Here is a 14,885-nt window from a genome sequence, read left to right as displayed (position 1 = left end):
TGCCAGGATGCCTGTCTGATTAAATCAAGGAGCAAGGAGTGTTTCATATGCTGGAAAATGCCAGCGGACAGGCAGTGAGGGGTGACGTAAGGCCTCAAAAGTCAAGGGAAGTGTTCGGACTTGACAGAGGAGGAAAAGGTAAATTATGCTTTGGAGAAGTTGTGAAAGGCTCCTCAGGGCAGCCGCATGTTTCACAAGCAACCCCGGCCTCGGGCCTCATGCACTGCTCCCTAGTTTCATTTTAAATCCGGGGCTTGGGATCCCTGGGTGGTGCAGCGGTTTGGCGCCTGCCTTCAGTCCAGGACATGATCCTGGGGACCTGGGATCGAGTCCCACGTCGGGCTCCCTGCATGGAGCCTGCTTCTCCCTCTGCCTGTGTCTCTGCCTCTCTCTCTCTCTCTCTGTATGACTAATATAAATAAAAAAAAATAAAAATAAAAATAAATTTAAATCCAGGGCCTGTGTCCCGGAACCTGCACGGGGTCCTCACGACGGCGACAGCCCCGAGCTGGGGGGGGGGGGGCGGCCGGAGCCCAGCAGGCGCGCACCTTGCAGCCTGCGCTCCCTGCGCTCCCTGAGCGAGCCCGCGGGTGGGCCGGGACACGCTGCGCCCTCGAGGTACGCGCAGTAGTGCGGTGCTTTCTTTCTTTCTTTTTTTTTCTTTTTAATGTGAAAAATATTTCCAGGGCTCGGTCACCTAAGTCGCCTTTTCTTTGGTCACAGCACGCACTGCGGAGTGTCCAACTTTCTGCCGGGGCGCAGCAGAAACGCACGGTCGCCCGCGTCCCCGAAATCCACCTGGTGAATCCACGGCGACCACGCGTGCCCCGGCCGGACCCGCCGCGACCTCCCCCTCCTCCGCCGCGACCTCCCCCCTCCCCCCCTGCGGCCCGCGCCCCTCCCAGCTCCCTCCCCGCGGGCGCAGGTGCGACCCGAGGTCCCCGGGCTGCAGGGCGGGCTCCAGGGCGGGGGTGCGGGGGGCCGGCGCCCCGGGGCGCGCTCACCGGACCAGGGGCTCCTTCTCGGGCGCGCCGGGCTCCTCCAGGCACCTGCACGGGCAGCAGCAGCACACGGTCCTCAGCCAGCCCCGCGGCCCCATGCGCGGCGACGAGCCCCGCGGGCGGAGCGGCCGGAGCGGGGCGGCGTGCAGGTGCGGGGCGGCGTGCAGGTGCGGGGCGGCGTGCAGGTGCGGGGCGGCGTGCAGGTGCGGGGCCGGCTCCGAGCGCATCACGCCGCGGCGGGGACGCGGGCGCGGCCGGGACGCCCCCTCGGCCCGAGCTGCGCGGCCGCGCGCCTCCCGCCCCGGGGCCTCGTTAGGGACGCGTCTCCCCGCGTCTTTAACTCCCGGGACGCAGGTGCGGGGGGGGCGGGGGAGGCGTCCCGCGCCGCGCGGCTGCTGCCCTAAGGAGGAAGCGGGCACTGCAGGCGGCGGGCACCTCGGCCGGGCGCCCCGGGGGCGGGGGGGTCACGCAGCACGAGGCTGGGCCGCATCCATTCATACGTTTATTGGCTTTGGCTCCCCGGGAAGGAAAGGCCCCAAGGCCCTCCCCCACCCCCGCCCCCAGCGCCGTGGAGGGCGTTCGCCTCCTTCTCCACCCGGCCAGCCCCGCGGAGTAAAAGCAGGACGGACCGAGGGCCTGCTTTCCTTTCACAGTTTTTATTATTATTATTATTATTATTATTTTTTAAGTCCTCTCCACGCCAACGGGGGGCCCAAACCCAAACCCGGATGGAGAGGCCCACGCTCCGCCGGCTGAGCCAGCCAGACGCCCCCAGAAGCGGGGTTTTTCCAAGTACTATATTCACCATGGTTTTTTCTTTTCTTTTCTTTTCTTTTTTTAGTCGTTTTCAAACCTCCGAGCCCTTAAATAACTCCCTCGGAGGGACGCCTGGGTGGCTCCGTGGTTGAGCATCTGCCTCCGGCTCAGGGCGTGACCCCGGGGTCCCGGGATCGAGTCCCGCATGGGGCTCCCCGCGTCTCCTGCGTCTCCTGCATCTCGCCCTGCCTGTGTCTCGGCCTCTCTCTGTGTGTCTCTCGGGAATAAATAAACAAATCTTTTTTTTTTATATGTATTTTTTCTTTATTTATTTATGATAGTCACAGAGAGAGAGAGAGAGAGAGAGAGAGAGAGAGAGAGGCAGAGACACAGGCAGAGGGAGAAGCAGGCTCCATGCAGGGAACCTGACGTGGGATTCGATCCTGGGTCTCCAGGATCGCGCCCTGGGCCAAAGGCAGGCGCCACCTGCCACCCAGGGATCCCCTAAATAAACAAATCTTAAGAAAAAAAATAGGTCCCTCAGAACAGGCTACCTTTAGCATTAGTTTCTTGCCATTTTCCAGGGCTGTTTATGTACTCATGTATCTATTTATGTATGCTTGTACGAACTTGGAAGTACTGGGCTTACATCCCCCTCTTTTTTTTTTTTTTTTTTTACCCAAACAGTGGTGCACTGCACATATTTGCACCCTGGCTTGTTCCGCTCAGTAGATCCTGGAGACTGTCCCACAGCAATAAGTGGATATCTTCCTCTGTCATTTCAAGTTTTCTATTATGCAGTCATACGGATGCCCATATGTTATTCCATCAGACCCCCCATCTACCGACATTTCAGTTCATTCTGGCCTTTTGTCATTGAAATAATGCAGCAATGAGCATCCTTGAATCATGTGTTTGGACATGTACATCTATTGAGTAAATGCTTGGCAGCTAAATGCTGGGTCTTGGTAAGATGCCTTTTTAAATTTGAATGCATCTTGCCAGATTGCTCTCTGGGGAGGCGATTGCAATTTGTACTCTGACCAGCAACATATGAAAGTAGCTATTTCCCTATCCCCCCACCAATTGGTACCATCTAATTTTTCATCTTTGCCAAACTGATTTATTCAACAAATACTTAATAAGCATCTGTTATGTGCCAGATTTGTGCTAGGCTCTGGGGGAAACAGCAGTGAACAAGAGAAACAAAAATCCCTATTCACTTGGGGCAAACATTCTAGGAGAGTTAGACAAGCAAACCAAGTGTGTTCTTTAGTGTGTTAGACGGTAATGCAGGCTATGGAGAAAAATAAGGCAGGGAAGGAGGCAAGAAGTGCCAGAGAGGGGTGTGTGTGTGTGTGTGTGTGTGTGCGCGCACGCGCATGTGAGTGTGTCCTGGGGAGAGGGATGGTGCCTACACTTTTAAGTGGAGTGGTCACAGGAAGCCTCCTAATATGGTGACATTTAAGCCAATACTTGAAGGAGATGAGCAAGCTTAGCTATGATATCGCAAGGGAAGAGCATTTCAGGGAGAGTGAGACTGCAAAATCCCATGAAAAGGAGAATTCTAGGGACCCTGGAGAGAAAGGGGGCCAGGAGAAAGTCATAGGAAATGATGGAACGTGAGACCTGGTAGGACTTTGCAAGGATGCTGGACTTTGCTCTGAGTTAAGCTCAGATTTGGAAGTTTTTTTAGTGGAGGGAGTGATATGATCTATCTAGATGGCAAAGGGCTCCATTAGCTGCTATCTTGAGAAGAAACTGAGTGCAGAGGTTGTTCAAGGGATGCGAACAGAGGCTATTCTAAAGATTCAGGGGATAGACCAGGGAGGTCGCAGTAGAGGTGGTATGGACTCTGGATGGAATTCGAAGGTAGAACCAACGAGATTTGCCAAAGGATTGGAAATAGGGTGTGGAAAAAAAAGGAAGGAGCAACTCTAAGGTTTCAGGTTGACAAGCTACGAAGGTTCACTTGCCATTGATGGAGATAGAGAGGAGTGTGGGGGGAGCAGGTTTGCAGGGGTGAGGAGGAAGAGCAAGAGTTTATTTTCTCAAGTGTCCATTCTCATGGGCATTCTTTTTTTTTTTTTTTTAGATTTTATTTATTCATGAGAGACACAAAGAGAGAGAGAGAGGAGAGAGAGAGAGGCAGAGACACAGGCAGAGGGAGAAGCCGGCTCCCTGCAGGGAGCCCGATGCAGGACTCGATCCCGGGTCTCCAGGATCACGCCCTGGGCTGAAGTTGGCACTAAACCGCTGAGCCACCCGGGCTGCCCAAAGTATATTAATTTTTTAAATGTGTTGCGACACCTAAGTGTGTCCTATTCTGGCTACGTTATGAAGCGGAAGGAACTTATCAGTACATGCTCATTGACAGGCTGGCTATGGAAGGATAGAGAGTAAGAGGAGGTTCCTAACACCTTGACTTAGTTGGGGAGATGGGATAAAGACCCATGATGAAAAGCCAACATTACAGGGTACCAGCTGTTGCCAGGCAGCACAGGACTGTGGGCTCAATCCCAGCTCCACATAATTTATCACTTGCAACCATGGCAGGATGGAGGCTAAGTGTTGTTCTTTTTTTTTTTTTTAATATTTTATTTATTTATTCATTAGAGAGAGAGAGAGAGAGAGAGAGAGAGAGAGAGAGGTGGAGACACAGGCAGAAGGACAAACAGGCTCCATGCAGGGAGCCTGATGTGGGACTCGATCCTGGGTCTCCAGTATCACACCCTGGGCCAAAGGCAGGCGCCAAACCACTGAGCCACCTAGGGATCTCTCTCTTTTTTTTTTTAGATTTTATTTATTTATTCATGAGGACACTGAGAGAAGCAGAGACATGTGCAGAGGGAGAAGCAGGCTCCCTGTGGGGAGCCCGGTGAACTCCATGCCAGGACCCCGGGATCACAACCTGAACCAAAGGCAGATGCTCAACCGCTGAGCCACCCAGGCGTCCCTAAATGTTGCTCTTGACAGTAAACTTGCCCCGGCTGGAAAACCCCTCAGGAGAATGCGCTAGTTCCTAAAATTGGATTTTGAATGTGAGTCAATCCACCTAGGTTAAGTTAAAGTGGGTAAAGAGGGCTGCCAAGATGTGAACTCAGCCAGCAAGATGATGCAGGCTAGGGCCTGGCTGCTACTGTTAACAACTGGAGTTGGATTTATTGAGTGGATAAATCAGAGAAGGTTTTCAGCCCTTGGAGACTATAGGCGCTCTGCTCCTTTGCTAGCTTTGCTCTTAGACAAGTCACTAAATCTTTCGGAACTTCGATTTTCTTATCTGTGAAATGGAGATGATGAACCGGGCCCAGCTTAACTTGACACAGTCCTGAGATTCAAATGAGATAGTTTGAAAACCATAAAGTTCCTGAGAAATGTCAAAGTTCAACACTATTGATCAAATCCAATATAGGCCTGTGGGGCGAATGTCGGTTCCAATACTACTTGGCTTACTCATGACAGTATTTCTTTCCACGTTTGTACCTCTGCAGTGTGTGGGCATCTTTTACGTGGTCTGTTTCAGATGAGACATTTCTAGAAAATCATGGAACCGCATCTACTTAACGTCATCAGGAAGTTAATGCCCTGACTTACTAAGAATCACGTATACTGTTTGCCTGCTCTAACAATTATTAATATTTTTCTTTTAAAATTAATTTTAGGGATGCCTGGGTGGCTCAGTGGTTGAACATCTGCCTTTGGCTCAGGGCATGATCCCAGGGTCCTGGGATCGAGACCCACATCGGGCACCTTTGCCTGTCTCTCCACCTGTCTCTGTGCCTCTCATGAATAAATAAATAAAAATCTTTAAAACTATTTTAAAATTTTAAAATTTAATTAATTTTAGGTTTTAAAACTTATAAATGAAATGTTCCCCTAAAAAAGTTGAAACAGTACAGCTGGTTTCTTCTGACCACGACCCACACTCCTGTTCATTTTCTCCCCTCTCCAGAATAAGCTGGTTAGCACTACAATTCCAACCTTTTTCCAGACGCACATCACCTGTGGGCCTGTGAGATGTTCATAGAGCATTGTCATGTGTGTCGTTATTTTTGGCAGTGTTTTGTGTTAGTATAAAAGGTGCAAGAAGCTGCCAACCTTCTCCACCTAATAATCTGTCTTGGATGTCTCTCTTTATTAGCACATGTTAGACTACCTCATTCATTTTAACTGCTATGAATATTCTGTTTATCAGCTTTCCAAGGGTTGTTAGATCTGTGTCTCTGCTTGGCTCGCCTTCCCAGAAGTTAAATTTGGGATTTCCCTGACTTGTTTTTTTTTTTTTTTTTTGGGTTTGTTTGTTTGTTTTTTTGTTGTTGGTTTTTTTTTGGGGGGGTAAATTGCACCTTGGATGGGAATAACAATGTTACCCAGTCCTCCAGCCATAGCTGCCAGGTAGCTGAGACCACGTTTTTGGTGATCCTATTTCCTGTTCCAGACCTCACTTGCAGGAGAGCAGCAACGTTCCTTTTTTTAGAGTGATGCTAGATTGTTCCTACTGCCCGGGTTGATGCCAGCACCATCCACCGCAGAAGGTGACAATGACATTAAGCAACAGCCCCTGGGCACCCAATGTTGGGGGAGTAAGCAGCCCCCCGGGGCAGGTGGTGACTCACAGACCCATCAGCCGCTTGTTTTCAGGGCAGCACTGCTGGCCCATGTTGGCAGATTTCTCCAGGGCAGGAGAGACCCTAGAGCCTGCTTTGAAAACAGCTAGTAAGCTCTAAGAATTTATTGATGACTCGTGAGAGTTGGAGGGAAAGACAGACACGGGGCAGGAAAAATTAGGAAATCAAATCCCTGAGCTCCCAACAGCACATCAGGCGTGCACTCCGCAGGAAGCTCTGCTTGCAGCAACGTAGTTTAAGCCACTGTCGTTCATATATTCATTCAACAAATATTTATCGAGCCAGGCACTGAGGAGCCCATGGTGAACTAGAATGTGGACTCCATCCATGTAAACAAGGACTTCGTTTTGTCCTCGCAGTATCCCCAGCACTTGGAACCGTGTGGGGTAGGGACTCACTAAACAGAAGGGTGTTCGGCATCACAGCATCTAGAACAGTGCAGGCACGTGGTAAACACTTAAGAAACTGTGTTGAGAAAAAAAAAACCTAAAAAAAAAACGAAATTGTGTTGAATAAATGTGTGAAAACAGGGGCACCTGGGTGGCTCAGTCGGTCAAGCATCTGCCTTCAGCTCAGGTCATGATCCTGAGGGTCCCGCTCAGTGGGGAGCCTGCTTCTCCCTCTCCCTCTGCCGCTCCACCTACTTGTTCTCTCCCTCTCTGTCAAATAAATAAATAAAATCTTTAAAAAGAAAACAAAAAGAAATGTGTGTAAACAGAAAAGGAGCTATTTAGTGAACGCAGAGTTTGCATGAAATTATGTTTAATTTCTGAAGAGCTACTTGAACCCAGTAGAGAGCCACAGGACACTCTTCCTTATAGGAAACAGATTATCTTCTGAAACAAGCCAGTATCCCGAGCCGACCTGAGCATCATCACTCACCCTAAGTGGCCCAAGGTGGACAGCTAACATGCCTCCTGACTCTGGAGAGGTCACATCAGGGAGTGAAATGACTGGATGTCAGCAAGGTAAAAGCCAGCCAAGGGTCCCCATTGGGTCTCTGGTCTCTGCCTCTGCAGTATGCCTCACGTCTCCTTCTGGTAACTTTGTTTTCCTTTGAGGAACACCCTCCTCCAGTCCCATGGGTGGGGGATGACGATGAATGTACTCCCCCCATCCCTCAGACGCTGACCTCCAATGAGGGATGGGCATGAGACCAAGACGGGCCGAGGAGACACTCTTCCTGAAATTTGCATCTGAAGGATAAGGAGCCAAAGATGAAAGCATGGCTGGAGTTGAGACATGAATTATTTTCAAAACAGCATTCCCAAGAAGAGGCCCAACAGCAGTTGCTATCTAGATGTCTGGAGCTTTCCCGTTCCTGTATTTTCCAAAACCCAGTTGTTCTGTTTAGCTTGCCCATCATTCTGTGGGTTACTCCACCACTTGTTGAATCAATCATTTTTTCCTATTATTTATTTATTTATTTATTTATTTATTCATTTATTTTGCTTAAAGTTAACAAGGGTCAGATTCTGTTGCTTTCAGAGCTCAACCCATACAGTCCCACTGAAGAGGGTTAAGAAAGAAGAAAAGGGAGGATTGTGCTCAGAGAGAAAATCATTTAAGAACAACTGTTATGCAGGCTGTACACAACAGTTCGAAGTTGGATGAGGTCAGGTGAGATTTTTGTCTGTTTCTTTGCTTGATTCCTCCTTCTTGAAGAGAAATAGATAAGATCCGCCATCAGAGAATCCGTCAGTCTTATCACTCCGTGGTTTTCCATAATGCAAAATACTTTCCATATTTTCACACTCTTTTTATTTGGTACAGTCTGCGGATCGATTTCACTTCCTTCCCTCCCCCAAAATGTGTACTCAGAAAACTTAAATAATCAGTCTTTGCTCCCAGGGGACACCTGGGTGGCTCGGCAGTTAAGCATCTGCCTTCAGCTCAGGGCCTGATCCCAGGGGGTTGGGATCAAATCTCCCATCGGGCTCCCCACAGGGACCCTGCTTTTCCCTTTGCCTGTGTCACTGCCTCTCTCTCTGTGTCTCTCATGAATAAATAAATAAATAATCTTTAAAAAATTATCAGTTTTTCCTCCTTCAGTTTCAAGAATAAATATCTTGGCCCTCCTCAAAATTTAGTAGAGACTTTTTTATTTATTTGAGAGAAAGAGAGAGAGTGAGAAGACATCAAGGGCAGAGGGAGAAGCAGATTCTCTGTTGAGCGGGGAGCCTGATGCAGGACTCGATCCCAGGACCCCGGGATCATGACCCGAGCCGAAGGCAGACGCCCAACTGTCTGAGCCACCCAGGCACCCAGTAGAGAGGCTTGTAAGCTTCAGACTCAGGAATAAGTGTGACCTGCACTCAGTAACGGCAGTTGCTGATGCTCTGGCTCACACATGCTTGTGTGTGTCCAAGGGGCTTGTGCCATCCAGAATGGACAGAAAGGATCCCACCAAAAAAGAGCCAGTCCGTGGTTCTGTCAAGGTCAGTGCCCAGCAACTCGGACTACAGGAGCTTTCTGCAGGAGGGACTTCCGAATCCCACCCCACCCCCTGAAAATTCGGAGGAGTATTTGTTGAGTTCAGCAACATGTACTCCCAAACCAAAGAGGAAGAGAGGAACTATTGTGCTGTATGTGAAGGAACTCTCTAGGCTGCGATGATCCTAAACCCCTGCAATAGAAGAATCCCTGGCGATGCTTATTGAAACTCCAGATTCCTAGGCCCTGCCCGACTCCTTCTGAATGGTAAGCTCTGAGGTGGGGACCCAGACTCTATTTTACCAGGCTCCCCAGCACGGATGGTACTAGGCGGAGGCTAATGAGGTGCTTATGGCACGACCCTGAACTCGTACAAACAACCCAGAGGGTGAGCATGGCCCCTGTGTTGCGCCCCATGCCCCTCACTTCCCGGACCCTAGGCCCGGCCCTACTTCCAAGACTTTGGAATTCTGAGGCACATTGGTGACAACGTTGAACTGTGTCACTTCCAAAATTCCTGTGTCGGAGTCCTGATCTCTCATACCTCAGAACGTGACTGTATTTCAAGACAGAGCCTTTAAAGGGGTAATTAAGGTTCAATGAGGTCATTAATCCAACATGACTGGCCTCCTTATAAGAGGAGATTGGGGGACGCCTGGGTGGCTCAGCGGTTGAGCGTCTGCCTTTGGCTCAGGTCATGATCCTGGGGCCCAGGATCGAGTCCCACATCAGGCTCCCTGCATGGAGCCTGCTTCTCCCTCTGCCTGTGTCTCTGCCTCTCTCTCTCTCTCTGTCTCTTATGAATAAATAAATAAAATCTTTAATAAAAAAAAAAAGAAGAAATTGGGATGCAGACATGGAGGGAAGACCAGGTGAAGACAAAGAAAGAGGACCACATCTACAAGCCCAGGGGAGGCCTCAGACTGAAAGCAGCCCTGCTGATACCTTGATCTCACAGCTTCCAGAACCGTGAGAAAGTAGAAAGTTGCTTAACTCAACCAAGTGTATGGTATTCGTCAGGGCAGCTCCTGCAAACTGACACACAGAGGACATTCGAGAACCACTGGCGAGGCAGTTAAGGGCATCTGGGCTCTGGCATCACAATGCCCCCATGTGGCTGCATTCGGGATGAGGTGAAATAATACCCAGTACAGTGTCCCAGGAAAATAGGAAGCACTCGGCAAACGTTAGCTACAATTACTGTTGTTAATAAAATATATGAGCTTTAACCAGATTCTGCGCCATCTCCTTACATAGCCAAAGTATTCAATCTCACAAATATGTACTGAATGCCAACTTTATAAGCATGGCGCCAGGCCAAGCCTCTTGCGGAGTGCAAAGATGAGAAATAAGCAGTGCTCATCCTCAGAATATTACGCAGAGCAAATCCACCCAGAACAAAATTTGCAAAATTATGACACTGACATCTTCCATATTCACCTGCGCCCCAAGGTGCTCAACCTTTTGATTCCTACAGTGTGTCCCTTCCTTCCCTCATCCTCATCTTTTCCATGTTCAACTATCTTTTTTTTTTTTTTAAGATTTTATTTATTTATTCATGAGGGACACAGAGAGAGAGAGAGAGGCAAAGACACAGGCAGAGGGAGAAGCAGGCTCCATTGCAGGGAGCCAGACGTGGGGCTCGATCTCAGGTCTCCAGGATCAGGCCCTGGGCTGGAGGCAGCACTAAACCACTGAGCCACCTGGGCTGCCCCATGTTCAACTATCTTAACCAGACTCCCCGAGCTAATTATACTGCTCTCAACATATTCCTGTTCTAACCATGTCCCCCTCTCTAACTCTACTGTCATGAGTGACTACGCTGCCGTGACCTACACCGCTCCGATACCTGGTCTCAATCCTCACGTTTTCAGATGTGGTGGGGGCAAGACCGTTCCACACCTCTAGAAGTACTACCACCCCCTGTAATCCCAAGTGTTCTCCTGCCTGCCAAATCTCCCCATATTAGAGCCAAGTAAAATTAAACATAAGCCTGGGTCCATCAATTATACCACACTTGTTCCTAATGTGATTAAATTCTACTCAATAAACATTTATTAAGCACTCCCTACGTGCAAGGTGACACGAAGTTACAAAATGAGAGAAGCCATGTGTCATAACTGTAATGTTGGAGAAGGGAGCCCCGTCCTTGGCTGTGAGAGGCCCCCCAAAAGTTTGCCTCAACTTTAGGCCTGAATCCTACCAATCTGAGTGTTAATAGACAATCAAGTTTATGACAGTGGGTTTTTAAGTTTTCCATTCAGTTTTATCACATTTCTCCATAACACTCAACAGAGATACATGAGCAGGCCAGAACCCTGCCAGTTGTACAAGCAAATGTACCGGGTACAGCTCCCCAAAAAGATTTCGTGCAACCTGCTTCTGTAGTTCTCCATGCTGTCTCCTCGTGGTTGTCCACTGTAAATGCCTCACAGTCTCTTGGGAGATGGGCTAAGGATCTGAAATGGGTTCGAGAGCCTTCTTTTGCTCAACAGATGGGAAGCTGCTACAGCTACACCACCAGTGTAGACCGAGGTCTTGAAGGACCATCTCAGTATTCAGCTGCGAGGCTTCAAATGGCTCCAGCCTAACTCTAAGCCTGCCACGGCACCGCTCAGCTGGGCAGCAAGTCCTCGCTTCCCGACCAGCATGTGCCACCCGTCGTTGATTATTGTTTTTCTTTTTCGTCCGATCTGATTATTGCTACTTGCTTTATCAGCTTGATTTACTATCTTATATAAAGGAAGTAATTTATTTTAAAGATTACTTCCTTTAAAGATTTTTAAAATTTATTTATTAATGAGAGACAGACAGAGAGGCAGAGACATAGGCAGAGGGAGAAGCAGGTTCCCTGCAGGGAGCCTGACGAGGGACTGGATCCCAGGACCCCAGGATCACAACCTGAATCGAAGGCAGAGGCTCCACCCAGGCCCCCCTGTGGGCAATATATTTCTGTTCTCCAATTTGAAGAAGGCAACCACAAGGCCCATGTCTATACACACACCCCCTTTGCTTGCTCAACAAAATGTTCTCTTCTGTATCTTAGTGAAATCCCCTCAGTTTCATTCCTCCAAGTACTACTGAGCATCCAGTAAAGGCACCCATCCTCCCTGATTCCCCTAATCTTCATCCTAACAATAGAGAAGGGTGGCTCCTTCTCCCTCCCCGTCACAGTCAATCCCACCAACCCCAAATCTAGACTCAGTGCCTCACACGTCAATCTTTCCCAAGGGAGAAATAGACCAGTCCCCTCTTTTGGTTCATCTGAAAACAAGGAGCCAAAGAAATTCAACAAAATCGGCTTTGGGACATACAGCCTTTATTTCAATTGGATAAGCAATTCCAAACGACAATTACTGTGCATCACCCATAGAAATGACTCCTTTGAAAAAAAATCTTTACTACCTAAGTTTATGGTAATTATCACCATTTGAAAAAAGGTAATTCTGTAGGGACTGGGGAGGGGGGCGTTGCTCAGCGGTTGAGCATCTGTCTTGGGCTCAGGACGTGATCCTGGAGTCCAGGATCCAGTCCCACATTGGGCTCCTTTCTGGAAGCCTGCTTCTCCCTCTGCCTATGTCTCTGCCTCTCTCTGTCTCTTCTCTGTCTGTGTCTCTCATGAATAAATACATTTAAAACCTTAAAAAAGGGATCCCTGGGTGGCGCAGCAGTTTAGCGCCTGCCTTTGGCCCAGGGCGCGATCCTGGAGACCCAGGATCGAATCCCACGTCGGGCTCCCGGTGCATGGAGCCTGCTTCTCCCTCTGCCTATATCTCTGCCTCTCTCTCTGTGTGTGTGACTATCATAAATAAATAAATAAAAATAAAAAAAAGATTAAGTTCTTAAAAAAATAAAACCTTAAAAACATTTTAAAAAAGAGGTAATTCTGTTGAGTCCATACTCAGACTAACTAAATTTGTGACTCAGTCTCTGCAGATGAAAACAAAAGCTTATGGTCCAAATAGTCAAGAGAATCAAGGACTATCGCTTTTACATTACTTATTTGTTTGAGTTTTTCTAAATTTACCAATTGGATATCAATTTCCCCATTCGAGCATATGAATTCAATATATTGATGTCACCGGAATAATTGGATGACTGTTCACTTCTTGCAACTCTACACGTTTACCCAACTGGCTTGTGCTGGGGGTGACTAACTGGGAATGCTGGCCAACCAGCGTGGGAGGCTGACCAAGAAACTTGGATTATGCCCAGTGCCTGCAGCACAGAGTTCAGGTTAAGAGGCAACAGCTTTGTACCACCGAATACATGTTCCATTTAGAACCTGGTCTTTCACTCCTGCCATACCCGTGTACCCCCATGAACCACTGGATGTCACGTGCAGGCCCTCTCCTGTTTCTCCCAAATAACCTTTATTTATAAAGCCAACTACTTCTTCCCCATGTTACCCTCTACACAAGTAATTAAGGAGACCATTTTTATTTTGTAATTTTTTTTATTTTAGGAATTTCCATACTTACCCAAAGGTAGAGAGAAGAGTAGAATTAACCATCTGTCACTCCTGTCACCTGATCCCTTCCCCTCCCCCACTTTTCTTTAAACTTGAGTTTTTTGGGGTTTTTTTAAGATTTTATTTATTTATCTGGCAGAGCAAGACAGTGTGCACAGGTAGGCGGAGTGGCAGGCAGAGGGAGGAGAAGCAGGCTCCCCACTGAGCAGAGAGCCCAATACAGGGCTGGATCCCAGGACCCTGGAATCATGACCCACCGAGCCACGCAGGTGCCCCTAAACTAGAGTATTTAAAAGCAGATCCCAACTATAATTTCTTCCCTAATAGGGAAGGACATTAAAAAAAAAAAAAGTAACCGCCCTGCTATTATCACATCTAATGACAAGTAATTATTTAATAGTTATCTACTAATGCCCAATCCATATCCGAATGTCTCAGTTGTCTCAAAGCTGTGACAAGAGTAAGTGGTCGAAGCTGGGGCTTGAAACCAGGGGGTTGGACTCCAGCCGACTCTAAAAGCCATAACTCCTGGAAGCAGAGAGTCCACCCAGAGCCCTGCTGGAACAGACGGGAAAGGGCAAAGGAAGCAGACGAATAGGATGTAAGAGTGCAGTGAGCACACAGGTTGTTCATAACCTCAGCAAAGTGGCCTCAATCAGGGAGGTTTTCTTTCTTTTTTAAAAGGTTTTATTCATTTATTCATGAGAAACACAGAGAGAGGCAGAGACACAGGCAGAGGGAGAAGCAGGCTCCGTGCAGGGAGCCTGATGTGGGACTCGATCCCAGGACCCCAGGATCACGCCCTGAGCTGAAGACAGATGCTCAAACGCTGAGCCACCCAGGCGTCCCCAGGAGAGGTTTTCAAGAAGTTTCCTTTTAGGGAACTGACAGGCCCTAGGGGAGCAAGTTTGGAGGCTGCACATGGAAACAGGGAGGAGGGCCTGGCTCGATGAGCCGAGCAAGGAGCCCCCGGGAATGCAGCGTGGATGCTGCCGGCCTAGGCCTTGCAGGTCCCCACCATCTGACTCCCACTAGGGCAGGACGTGCCCCTGGAAGAGCTGAGAAAGCAGGGCCAGGACACAGCTGCATGGATGCGGACACTAGCCAACAGGGGGCGCTGGGGACCAGGCAAATCATAAATCGCATTGTCCACAAGCTTGAGCACGTCCCTTTGGATAACCGGATAACCGGAGATTTAAATATCCCTTTGGATAGCTGTCATAAAACAAGAGCCATGGGGCAACCCCGGTGGCTCCGCGGTTTGAGCACCGCCTTGGGCCCAGGGCCTGACCCTGGAGACCCGGGATCGAGTCCCACATCGGGCTCCCTGCATGGAGCCTGCTTCTCCCTCTGCCTATATGCCTCTGCCACTCTCTCTGTGTCTCTCATGAATAAATAAATAAAATCTTAAAAAAAAAAAAAAGAACCAGATGCTCCCTAGTCTCACGATCTAATACACGTTCCTGGAATATGGTTTCAAATCTTCCCACGAGTTGAGCAGATTTCAACCCGCAGCCACTTCAGTGAAGAGGTTGTGACTTGAAGTCTGGGCTCAATAGTGAATGGCCAAGAAACAACTCGTGAGAGCTTCTTGGT

The 14,885-nt window shown here is 48.9% G+C and overlaps 1 protein-coding gene across 1 annotated transcript in view; it reads right to left on the bottom strand.

Annotated features, from left to right (window-relative positions):
* Positions 1-1,452, bottom strand: part of MREG (melanoregulin) — a 62,768-nt gene extending 61,316 nt beyond the window's left edge. The window contains exon 1 of the mRNA XM_072741638.1: positions 1,005-1,452. Coding sequence (XP_072597739.1) covers positions 1,005-1,228 — 224 coding nt within the window. The 5' untranslated portion in view covers positions 1,229-1,452. The remainder of the gene's footprint in view (positions 1-1,004) is intronic.
* Positions 1,453-14,885: the final 13,433 nt, after the last annotated feature.

This window comes from Vulpes vulpes, chromosome 16 (assembly GCF_048418805.1).
Source record: "Vulpes vulpes isolate BD-2025 chromosome 16, VulVul3, whole genome shotgun sequence".
NCBI classification, from domain to species: Eukaryota; Metazoa; Chordata; class Mammalia; order Carnivora; family Canidae; genus Vulpes; species Vulpes vulpes.
This window is presented reverse-complemented; position numbering and strand designations above follow the sequence as displayed.